Source organism: Alosa alosa, chromosome 17 (genome assembly GCF_017589495.1).
Source record: "Alosa alosa isolate M-15738 ecotype Scorff River chromosome 17, AALO_Geno_1.1, whole genome shotgun sequence".
NCBI lineage: Eukaryota > Metazoa > Chordata > Actinopteri > Clupeiformes > Clupeidae > Alosa > Alosa alosa.
Window position 1 is genome coordinate 4,195,922 of NC_063205.1, and position 12,350 is coordinate 4,208,271.

Sequence of the window (12,350 nt, forward strand, 5' to 3'; positions counted from 1 at the left end):
CTGAGATTTCAAAATTCCCACTGATGTGTAGCCTATTTTTAAAAATACATTGCAGGCACATCTACATACAATGAATGGATCCACTCATACTAAATCACTACCACAACACAAGAAAGGGCATAGTCATAGATTTTAATCAACAACTATTTTTGGATATATTTGACGGTACAATAATTTAACATGTCTAACATCAGCATAACAAACCAGTCGGCCATTTTATTATAGCCTAGGCTACTCATCCAAAAAATAAAACACCAATCTAATATGTGTCTTCATGTGTCTTGTGCCTCCTAATAACTGAATAACAATTTAACAAATTACAACTCAATTCATTTTCCTGTGAAAATAAGTTTTATGGAATGAAAACAATAAGATAATAATAGAAGTTCAACCTGGGTCTGATGTTACAAGATGTTGCATGCTCCAGTCAGCAGACAGACTCTCACTTGACTGATGATTAACCCAACCAAGTATGGTAGTGGAGGCGATGAGTCAATGGAGATGTCAAATGTTTACAAGAGCAATAATGGACCCTAGACTGAATTCTGAAATAGGTCCTTTGTGTTTTCACATCAGTATAAATTAAAAGACAAACATAAAAATAAACAAACAAAAACAAAGATACATGGGAACATATGGTTTTATACATGAATTAAACTCACCGCACAGGACAAATTAAATTCACTGCACACACAAAACAACAATATTGATAAGACATGGATGAAAACAAGAGGGTTCACTATGCCACAGCAACACAACCAACAGCATTCTGGAGACAAAAAAAATGACAATCTCCAAGTACCACAAATGATGGTGCACTAAAGTAAACAGGCCTGTCTTCTTATCAGTGTCATATGTATGGGGAAACAATGGATTCATAAAATTACAATAAACGTGACTTTCTTCTTGGATAGAGCAACGTTGTGACAAATCATAAGAGAAGAAAACAATAAAATACACTGGTACTAACAGTAAGTGACACTTATGATACACTTCACTATAGCAAGCGCATATACTCTGGCTCTCTTCTTTCTGCTTCTGTCCATGCCATATTCAGATTTATCGGAAGTCCTCAGCAGAGAACATTCCCTTGGCTCGGCGCAGGATGGAATCCTTGGAAGCATCATAAGGATGCTCTTTAGAAGGTATCTCCAGAACAGCCGGGATGGATTCCATGTGGCCATCTATGGCGTGACGAATCATCTCCGCAACAAATTGATTGATGAGAATAATTCCAATGTCATTCCGAGCAAGGAAACTCCTTTTGGACAAAAAAGAATACGAGTTAACCAATTAAAATTGAAGTAAAAGGAAAGTAAACTTGGATGCCATACCCCTGGAAGACGAGGCATCATCACGCTGACCAACAATATTTTCTAGTAGTAGCCTATAGATTTGGTTTATTTTTGGCGTAGCCTAGCCTATTATCAAAGTGACAAAGTTAATAGAATGTTCCAAGGTCGTGACTGAAGCAGGCTACATGATGTCACGTTGCTAAAACGGAAAGGTAGCCTAGTCAACAAACACGGTCAATCGAAAACTATAGCGGTAACCAAAGAAAACATTGTCGGGTAGCGTAACGTCGGTGGGAAAATACCATCCATGGCTTTTAGTTAACATATTAAACGAGACCTCTGATTATTCATAAAGCTATTGAAGTGCACAGGTTACTGGATTCCACAGCAAACCTGCGGGGAGCGAGGCTCACCTATTTAAATGGTCTGGTGGGCCTAATGATGGCTACTGTTTTTTTGTTGTTGTTTTTGTAGGTCTTGGGCAGACAGAATCAAATGTACTAGCCATTTGTCATCAAATCCCAAATGCATAGCCTAGCTGGTTAGCTAATATAATAGTAACGTAGGCAATGGTGCCCATCAATAACGCGTTTCTCTTTCTTCGCTTCACCTGTGACTGTTTAGCTAACTCACCAACTAACATTCATGAGATTGCAGGCAAGACAGACATCGGTAGGTAAAGCAGTGGGTCTTCACCCCTTCACATAATTTTAAAACACTTACTTGAACGTTTCCTCTATCTCAGTGATACTGGTGTCCTTCTCGACAACCAAGAAATTAGGCTTTCGGTTTTTGTTAAGTTCACCAATGCCACCAAGTAGAAACCCAGTACATGTATCTTCGTCGCCAATAACAGCGATTAATTTCCCTCGACCAGCCATAATCCTTATAATAAGATTTTTAGGTGGGATATTTTCTGAAGCTTTAGCATGAGTCGTATCTTGTTCCTGAATGAATCATGTGTTCTTGTCAGCTGACTGTCCTACTTCCGCTCTGAAACCCCGTGATTATTTTACTGTCAAACCAGCTACAAATAATTTCCTATATTTTTAGCTAAAGCTCCGTAAAACTAGGCCTACCTCTGTGGGGATTCACACACAAAAACCCACAATACACAAGCTAATTACTTAGTGAATATTTGAGTAAAAGGTTTGCCCTTGCAGTTTCAGATCATTGGTTTGAGTTGGTTGTTTTCTCTATTTATGCATCTACTTGCGTGTATAATTCAATTAATAAATTGATGATTTAATGTATCGTGAAAAACATTTGTTTTCCAGACAGAAGCTGCAGAGCTAGTCAGCTGATTTACTGATCTGACGTCATTAAAACGCGACTGTTATCACGTGAGACCGAGACAGTAATGACAACAGCAAGCTGAACAAAATTGTGAGACGCTAAGATGGTAAGAAACTTGTGTGGTAAAATGTTATTATAGGGGGTGTTCAACGTCAAATTCGTTTAATTTATGTTAAAACGTATTATGAACTTGCCCAGTCTGTCAGTACTTACTATTTGACTATTCCTTAGGGATATAACAGTATTGTTAACGCTTGTCATGTGTTGTCTATCTTTTCTTGTTCTTCTGTCGGCTGAGCTGATTGTGTTAGTTGAGAGTTAGGTTTTTTTAACTAGCATGTGATCGTTAACCCCCTCCCCCTCCCTCCCTCCCAGACAACTGCTTTGACGCAAGGTCTTGAGAGAATACCGGATCAAATTGGATATCTAGTCATCAGCGAGGATGGAGTATTAGCTGTAAGTACTTTTGCATGAGCGTCTGGGAAGGGACATAGTCTCTTCTCGACTTTGATAGCTAGCTTGCATGCTCGCTGATCACTGTTGCCTGTTCCGGAATTTCACCATAAGATGTTATCGACCAATATGAGTGTCATGTTGGCATGTGTCGTAAAATGGGGTGAAGCTTTGTGCAATCATTCTAAAACAACGAACTGATTGCCAATTTGTCCCTACAGTCCTCGGGTGAACTTGAGAATGATGAACATACAGCAGGAGTCATCATGCAAATGGTGCGAACTGCCTGCCGTTTTCGACTCCATGGAACACCTGAGCCTCCATTCAAACGCATGTCAGGTGAGGTGGAGTGTACCTTAAAACGCATTATTATCACCATACCAGGGGCGACGGCTTCTGACGAAACTGCTAGTGGCCGTAATAATTGAGCTTTGGAGCATTTTGAGGGGCCATTGTTTTCAGTCTTTGAATATAATGTGAGTTTTCAAACCGACTCATGAGATGATTGTATTGTTACACCCCTATTATAGCTGGTGTACAATGTTATTTTAATTTTATCCCATTTTATGTCATTTGTCATCTGGTCCAATACTATGACTTACTGAAAGTGGTTTCATACTCAGTCAAGGATTGATGGCCCATGCTCTAACTCATTTAAAGCAATACATTGCTGGGTAATTATCCTGTATCTGAATATACTTTTTTATTATTTTATTAACACCACACATGGTCTTCTTCCACAGTGATGTTTGAGGACTATGTTTATGCAGTAACAGTCTCCGGACAGAAAGTGTTTGTGGTAAAAAGACAAAACAACCAGAGAGAACCTGTGACTGTGTAGAGTGAGAACGAGGTCAGATCCCATGTGGACAGCGGCTTAATAGCCACCCAGGACCCAGGCCACGGAACGTTGAGTTTTTTTGTTTTTGTTTGTTTGTTTTTATTTTAATGCTGAATAACAGTCCTGGTGAGGAGGTTGGTTCACCTCTCTGCTTGGATTGAAGTCGTAAGGCATTCTTGTTAATTTCTTTATTCACAAATTGGATGTCATCTTTTGTGCAACAGATGTTTTTGGTTTTGAATTATGTTACCGGGTAGTAGGCTACACAGTTTTTCTTCCAAATCGATTGGTTCTGGTCAAATTAAATTAACACATTTTAGAGTTCTGTTTTACAAAAAATACTTTCTTTAATTTGGTTATTTATACATACAACTACTAGTATTTATTTAAACTATTCACAGGGCCCTAGCACTAACCAGAATTTTACAAGTGATAAACACGTGTATGTTATACATCATGACGGTTGCAAAATATATTAATGTAGTGACAAGTGTGATCATCCATGTAAACGTTCATTGCATATGACTAACAAATAAATATAACAAAGTATTTTGGGACGTTTTAAACTTGTGGTGAAGCATCTGTTTTTTGGAAGGGGTTGTAGTACCATTTGCCATTTAAAAAAAAACTCTTACTGATGATACTTTGTAATGCTTTTTTTAGCTAGTCCACAAAACTTCCAGTTTCATAAGAACATTTAATCCCAGTCTTTGTAAAGCATATTCACAGGTAAATTACCTGATTCATCAAGTGCTCGACTTATCAACATTTGCACGTCATATGAAGTAGAGAAATCTGTGTGTGTACATTTTTTTTTTGACAATCAAGCTGCAATAATTTCTGCATGATAGCTGGAATCACTGCATTTTAGGAGATACATTTGCAACAAATCCCAAACTGACATAAAAATCACAGTGATCAAACATGAGTGAGTCATTAAGTCATCTGTATCGCCACCCCAGAGGATGGTGTTTCAGGGGTAGACCATGTAAGCCCTTTGTAGGTGTTATGGGTGGTCCTTTTACTGCGCAGGCCATGATGCCCTGAGCCCCAGCAGGATGGAGACGTCATACGGAGGCAGACGATACACACCCAGCTCGTTGAGGGCAGCCTCGGGGCTGGGCTGCAGACTCTCTGGAACAAACAGTTCGTCTTCCGCCTCTCTAAGGACATCCCGCAGTAGCAGGGCAGGGCCCACATTCAGCGTCAAGATAATGCAAGCCTCCTTCACCCTAACACAGACCGAGAGAGAGAGAGACAATGTTTCCATGCATTTACATGGCATTTAAAATGTTCACGTCTACTTCCAAAGGTGGTTACTGAACTCCACCTCCCTTAAACCTGAAATGTCACCAGATCTTGAACTATTTTGATCTGACAAGCGTTTTATTTCATTAACTGATGAGTTAACAAGGCGTAAAGGTACCGTCAGCATATCTTGATGTGTAAATGAACCTCACACACAAATAGCAGCACTACTATACTCACTGTTTGAAGAAGTTTTCTGGTCTCTTGCAATAGTGTCCAAACAGAGGAAACAGGTTCCTGGTCATGTCAAACTGTAGCTGTGCAGCCCCACCCTCATTGAAATGGTTGTACAATATAAGCTGTGGCAGGTAAATGTACAAACAACCTTCATTAGTAAATCAAAAGTAATTCTGATACACTTACTGTACTTAACTTGTTTCCTTATTATTTGTGCGATAGAACATTCCATCTTAGCCTTCTCAGAACAGCACTCACGTCTTGGTAAAGGAAGAGATCCAGCCTCTCAGCCAAACCTTGCCAGAACGTCTGAAACAGAGGCAGACTCAGAAGCTGCTGTAGCTGTAGCAAATGGTCCCGCAAGCAAAGCATCATGGGACATGCAGAACTGGACAAAGACATGGTTGCCTGGTCACACTGGGAGGGCAAGGAAAGCCATCTGCAACGGACGAACCAAATGAACTTCAGATCCAAAGGTAAATTGAAGGGTCAATTCCAACTCAAGTTTCCTCCAAATACACCAGTTTGTATAGACCCTTCCAACAATAAAAACAAAAACAATGCTTGAACATTCTATTTGGTTCCCAATCTACTTCCTCTGCATTAAGATAACATATGGAATGTTAAAACGGAAGCCTTGTGGGGCCAACTATGATGCTGATAATGGAACTCTCTTGAAAGGGTCTATAACGTGTCCTTAGATTAGCAAAATCGGAGACAAGGGACAATAACTGAGTTGACCTGTCTCGTATGTAGGTCTGGGTTTTCTCCCGCACATCTCTCATGACCGTGTCCAGCAGCCGGCCCATCATATCCCCACGGAGTCGCTCCAGCAATCCCAGCAGTTCTTCAAACAGAGAGCCCTCGAGAGATGCCAGGCGGCCTGTCTCTGTGGCCCCCATGGGCCCCAACACCTCGTCACCAAGAGCCACAGCAGCCTGCTGCAGCTGCAAGAAGAACTGAGAGAGAACACAGGAGTCAGATAACTCATGTATACCACAACACATACACAAACAGAGTTGGGTGTAACGTAATCACATTACATTTGTCAGTAATGTTACATCCCTAGCTGTTTCTGTGTTCCTGCTGTTGTTTTATGTGTTTTTCAGACAGTCCAGCAGGGGGATTATTTGCTGGGCCAGCTCTATAAAAAGGTGCCGGCTGACATCACTCCTGGCCGGCTCATTTTTGGTTCCTTGTTGAACGCCACGCCACACCGCGCTTCGTCCTCCGCCCTCGCCCACACTACGTCCAGGTCTCCAGTCCATCTTAGAGTGAGAGTCTGGGAGAGAGGCCTGGAAATCGGGCGGCTTCGTTTTCACGGCCTTCTGTTGATACTTTGTTTTGAATGTTAATTTTTGCCTTTATATATGTTCTAGTTTAATTATAATAAGTTATTGATTATTTTCAAATGTATCCACCGTTGTCTGCCTTGTTTTGCCTTTGCCCTGCTTTAGTTAGTTTTGTTATAGTTCCCTGTCTCTAGCAGGGGACTTACAGTAACAGTAACAGGTTGTGTAACGTGTTACTGTTCTAAATTCAGTAATCACACTACAGTTAACAGTGTGTGAGCAAAGATTACTATATTCTCCTATTTGAGAAAAGGAAAGAGGAATTCTCCTCCTCAAGCTGTGGTCTCCATGCATGCTGCAGTGATGTGCTTTACCCTGTCATGTGGAGCAGGGTGCGTGGAATCAGACCGCGTCCTAGCACTGCCTCTGAGAAGAACTTCTTGGCTTTAGTTCTTTGCTTTCCTATTTACAATCTGTTTAATATTAATGCTGTTTATAGAGTTAGAGAATAAAAGACTAAATATTCACCTCAATAAAAAAAAAAAAAAATCAGCCGTTCAAAATGTCACGGTAGCGAGTGCATTCTTAATTAAGTTAAACTGCATTGCCGGTATTTTATGTGTTTGTGTGTGTGTGCGCACATCCTCTGGGAGGGCTACAAGACCATCGGAGTATTTGCTTACTACTGAGTGGGAGAGCAGAGAACAGCACACAATTAACTAATGACTAGTTTGAAGTCAATCACACCACGAATTGCCTCCAAAAAGATTTCAGGGTGTTATACAAGCTAGGACTGCCACTGGTTTCAGTGTGAGGGAGGGTGCGTGAGTTGGGCAGCTCTTCCATAAAGCAATTCGAATTTGCACAATTTTTAAAAGCAGCACTGAGGTGCCATGTTTGTGAACTTGAACTGAAGTCATTTTCAGCAAGACAGAGCAATGATCAGCTATCTATAAGAAATGCCTGGTAAAAAGCAACATGGAGTCTAAAAGAGTATATGCTACCTATTGTTTCACACTATGTCATTAATTAAATAATAAATAAAAGGGGACGGTATCAATAACGGTGCCAATAGAAACATTTCAATGCAGTAACACAAAAGTAATGTAACGCATTACTTTCCATAGAGAGTAAAGAAGTAATGTAAGGGATTACATTTTTTTTTACAGTAGTGAGCAATGAGTAACGACTCCAACACTGGACAGACAAACAGATAGCATAACTTACTACATTGTCACCCCAGTCAATAAGCACTGCAGAAATGTAATTGGCAGCATTGAGGATGGCACAGTAGCGTACGCCCAGTGGGTTCCGAGACTCTTCTTTCATGACTTGTGTCAGTCGGATACGGAAGTCATCCACCAGCTCCCTCTGCAGCGCCAGGAAGCTGAGCTGCGCTCGAGGGGAGGGCAGGGAGCGGTAACGGTCTGAGAGGACAGAAGAAGAAATGAGATGGTTGCTGATGGGATCCTGCGAAGTTCTTTTCATCCAGTGGGTCATTCTGTCTTGGAAATCTGAAGCACTAGAACTGAACTGCAACTGTAGAATTTGATTTACAGCTACACAATTACAAATGAATTTCACAAATTTCACACATGTTTAATATCAATTTACAACTACCGGTATTCATGTGTTGGTCACCATGTGTTATGTTTGCTTCAAATGCATGTTACCTGTAATAACCAACAGGAGTGTCATAAAGGTCTCTGCACAATCTGGAGCTTTCAACTCATCCATGTCTGTGATGTCTCTGTATTGGGAACTCCAAGCTCCTTCTGCTGACAGCATGGCATCCACTTTCTCAAGTGCCACTACAATGGAGGCATAGGCACAATTAGGAGATCAGTCCCCAACCAAAACTAACAGGGCTGACAGGACACTGCAATAGTGCTGGGCCTGACTGAGCTCACTTTTTCTCTCTACACTGAGCCACTTCTGCAAGACAGCTTCCTCCAGCAGGATGTGCAGGGCACCAGGTAAGGTGCTGGGGTAGGCATGTGTGCTGCGCAGCTCCTTTTCAAACTGAAGCACCTCATCCACCAGGTGGCAGAACAGAGCATCATCATACAGAAGCCGGGAGGCATCCAACGCTAGCTTCTCCTGAGCGAGAGAGAGGAGGCCTCGGCACAACTCCACCTAAACCAGAGAGACATTGTCCATAGTTATCAGGCTCATACTTGACAAAAAATATAATTTAGCCAACAGGAGTCATATGGTATAATCATACCCTACAGTGTATTATTCACAACAGCCTAGAAAATAGACAATTCCTTCCTGTTTTCTCATCATTTAGAAAAACCACCATAAGGTCTGAACCTGCCTTGATAATATACAAACCTGCAACATACCACTGTACTACTACTGTACTTAAACTAACATAGTTTTGAGCTTTATAAAGTCTGCAATTATGTCATTATCTAACCATCATCCGATCAAACACTGTTCAAAAATACTCCTCAAAACAACACCTTAGCATTGATGTTGGCTCGTGAGTGATCCAGAATAGGCTGAATCTTCTCTTCCATGAAGTTAGAGTTGTTCCCCATCCACATGAGGACCTGGGTTAGGTACCACTCTGGCTAGAAACAAAAAGTAGACAGAGATGGACACTGTAAAGAAAAATAGTAGTGTCAAATCTGAAAAGTGTACCTTATCGTATTTAATGTGCTGACCTTGTTTAGGGAGTTAGTTTGCCGATTCCCAGTGAAGTGGTACTTGAACCGCTTACTGAGAGGAACCAGCATAATCTTGATGGGCAAAGAGAGGGGTATAGACTGGGGAAAGCCCAAACGAGAGGAGGGCTCCTCTGATATTAGATCATCACTGGGAATGGAGTCATGGATTGTATATTCACTGGTTACTTTATATATTAACAAATAGGGTAAATATTCAGCATTGCGCTTAAGTTTTAGCTAGAATCACTTTTTCCAGTATTTCCTTGGAGAGTAGAAATATAACAGTGAACATGCATAAAAGGATACGAGGTTTGCAGGGCCAGGAGCTGAGATACCAGAAGTTCTAGCTGGCTATTGAGCTCCTGGGCATTAGCAGGTGGAGAGAGGGAAGGAGTTGGAGGAGAGATAAAAGGCCATTGCAACTGTGTGAGAACCTCTTCAAAGTCCCTAATGAGAAAGAGGGGGGGATTGAAAGGTTGAAAAACTAAATAAACCCATTATTTATGCTACATTAACTTAAACAATTTAGGTATAAATACCCTGTAAGTCTGTCTTTTAGAATCTTGTGCCAAAATCGTAGTGTTTCTCTGAGGAAAGCCTGCAGATGGCTACAGCCTGACTCCTGCAGGCTCACGTCCAACTTAGCCATAGTGCTGATGGCCCCAGCAGCTTCCCATGTGCTACTGGTCATTAAACATTGCTGAATACTGTCACTGTGAATTGGATACAAAAAAGACACAAAGCTCGCGTAAGTAGCCTACTACTTCCAAAATGTCATCGTCAGCAGATGCCCAACACGTTTCTTTGTTGACTTACCTGAGCTCTTCGATGCGGGCTAAACACTGTAAATATTTCAGGTGCTTCTCTATGGTATCCAACTGGCCGAGTGTTTGTCCAAGTCTGTCTGCCCAACTCTGTGCACCCTGAAGATGTTGTTGCAGTGTGTTAGAGAGTATCCTCTCTTTCTGAAGTAAACTTTCCAGGTTGGACTGAGATTTCTCTGCAGTTTCAAGGGCAGCAGACACCCGCAGCGGCACCGAGCTCGATGCTGTCATTACCTGTCACGTAGGGAAAAAAACATGAGCAAGCTACTGTACATATGGCATATGTTTTGTAAGCATCGTCATGCCGCGGCCATTACTCTGTAGGATCACCGTTAGCTTAATAGATGAACTGGAATCCGTTTTAATGTCATGAACATCTACAACTATCATGACACACTAATTCATTTTCTGTCATAGCTGGGAGTGGGATATTGTCTTTTACTTTAGCTGCTACCGTTAACGTACCTGTTCTTCCAGAGCCTTGTTTTCAGCCTTTAGTTTCTCAAGCATACCACTAACTTTGCTTAATGCCTTCAGGTCGCAACCAATTTCTTTTTCTACAAACTGCATTAAATAGTCTGTAACTTCATCGTCATCTGATGCAGAGGTGTTTTCAGACACTGAGAGACTGTTCATCTCTCTCTCGACGCAATTTTCTTGCTCCTCTAAGGGCGCCGCCATGTTTGCTGTGCTTCCTATTCCACGTCAACAGAATACTTCGACCCCTCGTGGTTACTACTGAAATTACAGAGATGAAGTCAGCCTGTGGCGGCCAAGCTTTAGCTTCTGCGCATGTTTTAAAAATATGTTCAATTCCATTTCTGTAGCCTACGCCTATTCAATTGATCGGTCCCCATATAGTCTGCATGTTATGTCTGTCAATATCATTGACAAGTTCAGTAATACTCTGGTTTAGATTAGGCAAAATAATCTACACATGACTGTGGTGCTAATAAATCAACAACAATGAGAAAAGTGACTCTAAGCGCTGAACAAGAATTCAGAGCATGGTCTGGATAGGCTTATAGGCTAATCGAATAATATTTCATGTGTCATGTCATATGAATATAGAACATAAAGTCATAGCCTACAGTCCCGATTGTACAGGCCTACTGCATAGACTACTATGGAGGCCAGGAGGTGACATTGTGAGAAAATGTAGCCTACACTCGTTTTACTAAAATGTGTGCTCATTTGACTCAATCATGTGCTCCTTTTCATAAATCATGTGTGTGTTTTAAATTGTGTGCTCGTTTCAATGATTTGCATCTCTTCACAGAAACTATAGACCAGCAGAATAGACCAATCTGGGATAGCCTAGGCTACATACAAAGTTCCCCATGATAATGAAGTCAGAAGCGAGTCATTGTTAAACTCAAACAATAAGCTACCTCTCTCCAAACATAGAGCTCATGACGAGCACACAGTTTGATAAATCGAAAAAAGTTAAAAATGTAAAATGAGCGCACACAAAATATCACAAATCACATCCGACAACCCTTTATATACTGGCGGGTCTGGAATAATTTAAAGCACTAACATTGTGGAAATTCTATATCATTCAACATGATTTTTAAGTATGTTGGATGGTTTTGCCATCACTGTATTATTAATGCAGACACACACACACTCACACATGCATGCCCATCCACCCCTACCTCCAGCCACCCTTTCTTTTCTGTGTGTGTGTGTGTGTGTGTGTGTGTGTGGTGTTTTGCCATCTTGTTTAGTTAGGCTATACATAGAAGGCTGAGGGATAGAGGACATTTAAAAAAAACCTAGTTTGTTTTGGATTGCATAGAGGACATGAGTAGTGGAGGATGTTTGGCTTTCAAATTGGCTGCCAAAGAAAACCTGTTTTCAAGAAGCAGCTTGGTGGACAGCCACCAGTTTTCACACAGTTGGGTTCCTTGTTGCCAAATCTGGGATGAGCATATAGAAGAGCAAAGTAGGCTACATCTGAATCCTTCTTCAGTCTTTTTGGACACATCACCCATATGGACCAGAACCACTCATGCCTTGACAACAAAATGTATAGTCTCTTGGACTAGGGCCATCAGTCATATAATGGAGATGCCATCCCATACCCACTGCATTAGTGTTTGTTGGCTATTTAGTTTAACAGTCTTAAAGGGGTGACGTTACAGAAAACCATTTTTTCTTGTTGGCTTTCCAGATTCATTCAAGAT

At 41.2% G+C, this 12,350-nt stretch overlaps 3 protein-coding genes across 4 annotated transcripts; 1 reads left to right on the forward strand and 2 right to left on the reverse strand.

Annotated features, from left to right (window-relative positions):
- Positions 1-112: 112 nt before the first annotated feature.
- atp6v1f (ATPase H+ transporting V1 subunit F) lies at positions 113-2,338 on the reverse strand. The gene is made up of 2 exons (XM_048268199.1): positions 2,019-2,338; positions 113-1,261 (listed from the first exon to the last, which is right to left on the reverse strand). The coding sequence occupies exons 1-2, from the start codon at positions 2,174-2,176 to the stop codon at positions 1,060-1,062; spliced, it is 360 nt and encodes a 119-aa protein (XP_048124156.1). The 5' UTR covers positions 2,177-2,338; the 3' UTR covers positions 113-1,059.
- A 249-nt stretch (positions 2,339-2,587) lies between these two features.
- Positions 2,588-4,451, forward strand: lamtor4 (late endosomal/lysosomal adaptor, MAPK and MTOR activator 4). 2 transcript variants are annotated; one of them, XM_048268200.1, is made up of 4 exons: positions 2,588-2,697; positions 2,967-3,047; positions 3,266-3,383; positions 3,788-4,451. In XM_048268200.1, the coding sequence occupies exons 1-4, from the start codon at positions 2,695-2,697 to the stop codon at positions 3,883-3,885; spliced, it is 300 nt and encodes a 99-aa protein (XP_048124157.1). In that variant the 5' UTR covers positions 2,588-2,694; the 3' UTR covers positions 3,886-4,451. The 2 variants fall into 2 exon arrangements, with proteins under 2 accessions (XP_048124157.1, XP_048124158.1); XM_048268201.1 differs by lacking the exon at positions 2,967-3,047 and having other exon boundaries at positions 2,598-2,697.
- On the reverse strand, positions 4,213-10,876 carry rint1 (RAD50 interactor 1). Its single transcript, XM_048268198.1, has 13 exons — positions 10,627-10,876; positions 10,154-10,395; positions 9,877-10,050; positions 9,644-9,784; positions 9,335-9,485; positions 9,131-9,241; positions 8,573-8,798; positions 8,336-8,473; positions 7,890-8,089; positions 6,112-6,329; positions 5,629-5,809; positions 5,374-5,492; positions 4,213-5,117 (listed from the first exon to the last, which is right to left on the reverse strand). Exons 1-13 carry the CDS (start codon positions 10,840-10,842, stop codon positions 4,907-4,909), a joined length of 2,328 nt encoding a protein of 775 aa, XP_048124155.1. The 5' UTR covers positions 10,843-10,876; the 3' UTR covers positions 4,213-4,906.
- Positions 10,877-12,350: the final 1,474 nt, after the last annotated feature.

What these genes read in the sequence shown, in the direction of transcription:
- lamtor4 (XM_048268200.1), top strand. An exon ending in GCGAGGATGGAGTATTAGCT is followed by an intron (nt 3,048 to 3,265) that starts GTAAGTACTTTT and finishes TTGTCCCTACAG; the next exon opens with TCCTCGGGTGAACTTGAGAA. An exon ending in TCCATTCAAACGCATGTCAG is followed by an intron (nt 3,384 to 3,787) that starts GTGAGGTGGAGT and finishes CTTCTTCCACAG; the next exon opens with TGATGTTTGAGGACTATGTT.
- rint1 (XM_048268198.1), bottom strand. Translation starts at nt 10,842, where the DNA reads ATGGCGGCGCCCTTAGAGGAGCAAGAAAATTGCGTCGAGAGAGAGATG. An exon ending in CTCCTGGCCCTGCAAACCTC is followed by an intron (nt 9,486 to 9,643) that starts GTATCCTTTTAT and finishes CTCCATTCCCAG; the next exon opens with TGATGATCTAATATCAGAGG. An exon ending in TTGACTGGGGTGACAATGTA is followed by an intron (nt 6,330 to 7,889) that starts GTAAGTTATGCT and finishes GTTCTCTCTCAG; the next exon opens with TTCTTCTTGCAGCTGCAGCA.
- atp6v1f (XM_048268199.1), bottom strand. Translation starts at nt 2,176, where the DNA reads ATGGCTGGTCGAGGGAAATTAATCGCTGTTATTGGCGACGAAGATACA. An exon ending in GAGATAGAGGAAACGTTCAA is followed by an intron (nt 1,262 to 2,018) that starts GTAAGTGTTTTA and finishes TTTGTCCAAAAG; the next exon opens with GAGTTTCCTTGCTCGGAATG.